This window comes from Benincasa hispida, chromosome 10 (assembly GCF_027475165.1).
Source record: "Benincasa hispida cultivar pf3 chromosome 10, pf3_genome.v1.1, whole genome shotgun sequence".
In the NCBI taxonomy this organism is placed as follows: Eukaryota; Viridiplantae; Streptophyta; class Magnoliopsida; order Cucurbitales; family Cucurbitaceae; genus Benincasa; species Benincasa hispida.
Genome location: NC_143487.1, coordinates 36,861,285 through 36,867,397, shown reverse-complemented (window position 1 = coordinate 36,867,397; position 6,113 = coordinate 36,861,285). Strand labels below are relative to the sequence as shown.

At 32.4% G+C, this 6,113-nt stretch overlaps 1 protein-coding gene across 1 annotated transcript; it reads right to left on the bottom strand.

Annotated features, from left to right (window-relative positions):
• Window positions 1-801: 801 nt before the first annotated feature.
• LOC120087862 (cytochrome P450 81Q32-like) lies at window positions 802-3,731 on the bottom strand. Its single transcript, XM_039044827.2, has 2 exons — window positions 2,386-3,731; window positions 802-1,525 (listed from the first exon to the last, which is right to left on the bottom strand). The coding sequence occupies exons 1-2, from the start codon at window positions 3,256-3,258 to the stop codon at window positions 896-898; spliced, it is 1,503 nt and encodes a 500-aa protein (XP_038900755.2). The 5' UTR covers window positions 3,259-3,731; the 3' UTR covers window positions 802-895.
• Between the last annotated feature and the right edge of the window lie 2,382 nt (window positions 3,732-6,113).

Genomic DNA, 6,113 nt, shown 5'->3' with positions numbered 1-6,113 from the left:
CCTTTTCTTTTCATGCTATTTACTTTTCTTGCTATTTACATTCAACTTGTGCAAACAAACAATCAATCCACCCTTTATTATCTTAAGAAACTTTGAATCTTGATTAGAAGAAACCGTAGTTGCTCCTTATGGATCGATCTAGCCTACTAATATTACAGGTTTGATTGGGTTTGGAGTTTATAAATGTATTTGGTGGTTGGAAAGGATTCAACACTCTATTCCTTCTTTATCACCACTCTAGATGGGACGATCCTAGAAGGTCTAAACCAATTTGATTAGCATAAATCAAATCACGTCTAGATGTAAATTTCTCAAAGGACAAATGTGTTGTAACAAACAGTGAAAACACATTAGTCATGTCAAGTACGTATACCTCTAATCACAATTAATTATGGATTAATAACAATATCTCTCACAGAGTATGTCATATCTCAAAGCATGATGAAGCAAACTTGGCGTACAAACGATTAGGATATGTCATTTTACTCTCTGTTTAAAAATATGTCATCCTTAAAGTCGTTATAGGCATACCTAATCTTCATCTTGAAGAAGGAAAAATGTGTGGAGACTGTCAAGTTCGGAAATAGATCAAAATTTCCTATAGGAAAATGCAACATTTATCCACAACTAGAGTTGTCAAACTTCTTCATATGGATATGATAGGTCCTATGCAGGTAGAAAGCCTTGAGAAAAAACGTTTTGTATTAATTTATGTCGATGATTTCTCACTTTATACTAGGGTGGACTTGGTTAGAGAAAAGTTGAACTAAACCAAAGTAAGTATTAGTTAAAACAAGCCTATAAAGGAATAAGAGTGATAGAGTAGGAATCGCATTATTTTGTTCAATAGTTGCATGCAACAAGAGGAAGGGTTGTAACCAAACCTTGGTAAAATTTAGTCCAAACCATTTGATAGAATCTTATCCATAATCGGGCGAGCTTTACACATGGTTTCTAAAGGCTTCACTTTATGAAGGGTGATACCTCCACCTTCAGTCATGTCAACATTTTTATATCCTCCAGCCGTTTTCCACTCGTAACATTGAATCAATAATCCCAAAGTCAATCCTATGAAACGTAAAGCCATAGTTTCCCCAGGACAAGCCCTCCTTCCAATTCCAAAAGGAATGATTTTATTCGACTGCAATCCATTCACTACCCCCAAGAATCTCTCGGGTCGGAAGCTGGTTGGGTCGTCCCACAACTTCGGATCTCTGTGAATTGCCCAAGCATTGACCAACAACGTCGTTCCACGTGGAATGTTGTAGCCTGCGATGGTACAATCGTCGGAGGAATAATGTGTGAGGAGCATTGGTGCTGGGGGGTGCAATCGAAAGGTCTCGGAAATAATGGCTTGAAGGTAGTTGAGGTTGGAGAGATCTGCTTCTTCAAGCGGTCGGTCTTGACCAATCTTAGTGTCTATCTCAGCCTTGGCTTTGGCTAATATATCCAGATGGTTGAGTAGTTGAGTCATGGCCCAATCTAAAGTTACAGATGATGTGTCCACTCCCGCACGCAACAGAACCTATACGAGAATGTGGATTAAATGCTTAAAAATTATATTCAAGCTAACAAATACTAAAAATTACTTTTTTTTTTTTTTTAATTCAAAATTACTTGAAAAATGCTTTAAATCATTTGAAATCAATTTGAATAATACTACAAATATCTTTAAAAGGGTTAAATTAAACATTGAATTGATTTTGAGCGATTAAATGTGCATTTTATTGTAATTCTAAATATGACTAAAGTGATTTTGACAATTTCAAAATCATTCCCCAACATGCACTTATAGATATGGACACTAAAACTTCTCATTTAACCCATTTTTCCAACCTTTTCTAATTACATTTATTTTAAATCTAACAAATTGTAAGTATAAAACTTAGTTTTAAATACTATTTTGGTTTTAAATATTTATAACTTTTTACAAAAATAGCTACTTGATCCCATTTGCAAAATTTAAACACAATTTCCTTAATAAAAATTGAAGACTACAATGAAGTTTAGTATCATACTAAAATTTTGAGGGAAGGAAATGAAATAAAAATAAAATAAAATGATCAAAATGGTTATATTTTAAATGTTAAACTACCAAAAATACCTTTGATTTATGAGATTGATTTCACTTATACCTCTAACTTTTAAAACTCTCACCTTTAACTATGAAATTTAAAGTTTTTAGTCATTAAATTTACCCTGATATATTTTAAATGTTTGACTGAAGCTCGTTAAGTGAACCAAGATTTTCCGTTCATGGAGTTTACAATATTCAATTTCGATTTACTCTGTTTCAGTCTCTAAGTTACGAAAATTCAAAGAAGAAACCAAAACATGAAAAACAAAAAACCGATTAGATTGAACAACTGGGGTTGGATTACTAACCAGAACGATCCCTTTGATGATCTGATCGGTATAATATTCGGGTTCAGAGATCTGCAATTCAAGAAGCCGATGAAGCAGAGAAATCTGTTCTTCTCTTCCCAATCCTTTCTTATTCCGCTGTTCTTCAACCAATTCTTGCATAAATCGATCGGCCCTCTTCGTCAATTTGGCCAAACTCTTTTCATATCCGTTAAACCCAATCCATTTCAGAATGGGCATGAAATCGATCCATTGCGAAGCTCCTCCGTGATGAGAAATCTCCTCCATAAGCTCTCTGAACTCCCGCGCCTCCGCCTCATCGGAAACCTCCTCGCCGTAGTACCGTTTTCCGGCGACGACCCTCATCACGGTGTTGAAACTCAGTTCTGAAAACATTGATTTCAACTCTACATTAGCGAACGATTCCGAATGGAGTTTGACCAACAATCGCCGGATTTCATCCTTCCGGATGCAGAGAGAGGCGTTGAGACGCGCCGTGGAGAAGATCTCCACGGTGGCGAGACGACGGAGGTTCCGCCAGTGGTCGCCGTAAGGGGCCGTGGACATGGTGGTGGAGTTGTAGCCGAGGTATTGGCTGATGAGGAAACGGGGGCGGTTGGCGAAAACAACGTCGTTTTTGGTGAAGCATTCTTGGGCTATCTGGAGTGAAGAGACTATGACAGCAAGGCGAGATCCGAATCGGAGAGTGAAAATAGGTCCGTATTTGGCAGCGATGTTTTGGAAGTTCCGGTGGGTCGGGCGTTGTAGGAGGTGGAGATGACCGATGATCGGAAGTGACGGTGGACTGGGCGGCAGATTTCTCCGGCGGGTTCTGAACTGTTGCTGAAAAAGAAAAGCAAGAAGGAAAAGAAGGAAAGCATAGAGAGAATCCATTTGGTTTATTTGATAGTTTCAATTGTTGCTGGACTAAAAATTTAAAAAAAAAGAACCAATTTTGTAATAACAACAACATACATATAAGAATGAGAGCATTAAACTTTATCAAGAATACACTATTTAATTAGTTGAGTATACCTAAAGTTAATCTAACTAAAGACATGTTTGGATGACTAAAATATTTCTGTCATTATTAAAATCAATTTCATTAAAAAATATTGATGTTTAATGATGTTACCTCAATTATTTCGGGGGACAAAATCACTTTAAAGTAATTCACAAACAATCACGTAAAGTTAAACCTTTGCAAACCATATTATTTGTTTTTGACAATTGCAATTATTTTAGTATCGAGTAAAATAGAAATCCTTATCTATTAGTTCACAAGATGATGGAAATGGAAGGTACACCTAAAAGAGGGTCGCTCACATGGATGTGGCATCCAAAGCTTAGCATAATATTGAAGTCTTATCCAAATATTCGTCAACATCTAGATATATCTATAGATATTCTCTGACATCTTTTTATTAATATCTATAAAATATGTCATCTATTATTAATTTAAATAAATTTGATAAATTTTGTTATTTACATAAATATATGTCTACATCAATATTTTGTCAATATATTTCTAAAATTGAAATCTTGATATCGATATCAATATTTTAATCTTTGGTCCAGACCTCCTCCACTTTTTTGGTCCAATAACTTCATAGAACACAAAATTAAGATATAATAATAATTTCATATTTTATTAAGTATTTACATTATGAGTATCACAACCAAACAAGTCATCAAATTTCACAATTGGTCTCCAGATTTAATAACTCCACACTCCTGGCCTCAAACGGCCATAGTGTTGAGATAGACATTTTAGTTAAATATTTAATATTTGAACTTTAAGGTTTGTATCAAATAGGTTCACGAAGTTTAAAATTTTCTAATGTTATTTAATTTGTGTTTAATAGAGATCCTTCAACTGGAATAAAATTTAATAAATTTCTAAACTTTCAATTTTGTTTTTAAGTTAATTTTCTTTTTAATATTGTGTCTAACAAGTCCTTGATATATATATATATATACATTAAAATTTTATTAACTTATTGGTCACAAAATAAAAAATTTAGTACCTTATTAGAAACACAATTCAATTTCATGTCTCATAGATCCGTTAATTTTAAATACTATTGAATAAGCAATGGACTAATTAGGCACAAATTTAATCAAACGTGCTGAAGGACAACTTATTATTATACATTTGTAAAGTTTAAAAATCTATTAGACACAAAGTTGAAATTTAAGAAACCAAATAAATACTTTGTAAGGTTTGGATATATATATATATTAAACACCCTTCTACAAAAAAAAAAAAAAAAAAAAAAAATCAGAGACTAAATTTGTAATTTAAGCTAAGATAATTACTAATATGATAGAATTTATTTTTAAGAAAGCATAAATCAGTTGTTTGTGCTGAGGTTATAATAGAATCAACATTAAAGCATAAACTGAGTTGAAACATCTATTTTAAATTTTCACAATGGTGAAATGACGGGAATGAATGGTTGGTTTCCTAAAATCCTGTTTGGTAATCATTTCGTTTTTTGTTTTTATTTAAAAAAAGTAAGTCTATTTTCTCCCAATTTTTTATAGTAATTTGCATCTTTATTAAGTACAATGATTGAATTCTTAGCCAAATTTTCAAAACAATGGCTAGTTGCATAAATATAATACAAGTCCAAAATAATAGAATATGTAGTACAAGGATAAAATAATTGCATATATAGGTCAAAAAATGGTAAAAAACTAAAAAATCCATGCCTAGCCACCATTTTGTTCGCTTCTTCCTTCTCAAATTAAAAGCTATCACTGATAGTAACTATCAGTGATAACCACTAATAGCTGCTATCGCTGATAGCTTCTATCAATTGCTATCGATGATAGTTGGTATCAACGATAGCTTTCAATTTGAGAAAAATTAATACAATTTTGAAATATTAGCTTTTAATTTGCTGTCAATTATTAGTAGCTATCATTGATTCACTTTCATCAATTGGAATCAACGTTGAAATATTACTACTTAAGGCCATCAGTAGCTATCAATGATAGATTTATAAATAGTGATCAACTTTGAAAGAAGACCAACAACTTTAATTACCATAGTAGTTATCACTAATAATCTTTTATCGCAGATCAATCGTTATCACTGATAGACTTTCATCAATTAGAATCAACTTTAAAATATTAACACTTAAGGCTATCAATGATAGACTTCTATAACTAGTTATCACCTTTGAAAGAAACTCCATATATAGATATCACCTAAGTTTTATCACCAATATCACTAACATCACTCATATTGTAGTTATGAGTGATAGCTTCTTTTACCAATAACATCACTAATAGGGGTGTTCGTGGGTTGGGTTGGGTTGGGTTGAAGGACTTTTTGGACCCAACCCAAATGTTCGGATTGTTAATTTCTTCAACCCAAACAACCCTTCTTAAAAGATGAACCCAACCCAACCCAACCATGAAACATTTGGGTTGAGTTGGTTTGGGTTGATCGGGTTATTTTTGTTCTAAAAGAAAGTAAGTTGTTAATATGTAAAAAATTGATTTAATTATTTTCATATATTGAATTAAGATTAACAACTCAATTTCAATTTATATAATGAATATTTTATTTTCAAAGTGCTAAAAAAAATATTTTTAGGAGTTGTTGAAGAATAAATTATCCAAAAAAATGATAAAACTTAAATAAATATATGTATATATGATTGTATCATAAGTAAAATATATACATTGTAAAGTTAATAATAAGTTTGGGTTAGTTCGGGTTATTTTAGGTGAACCCA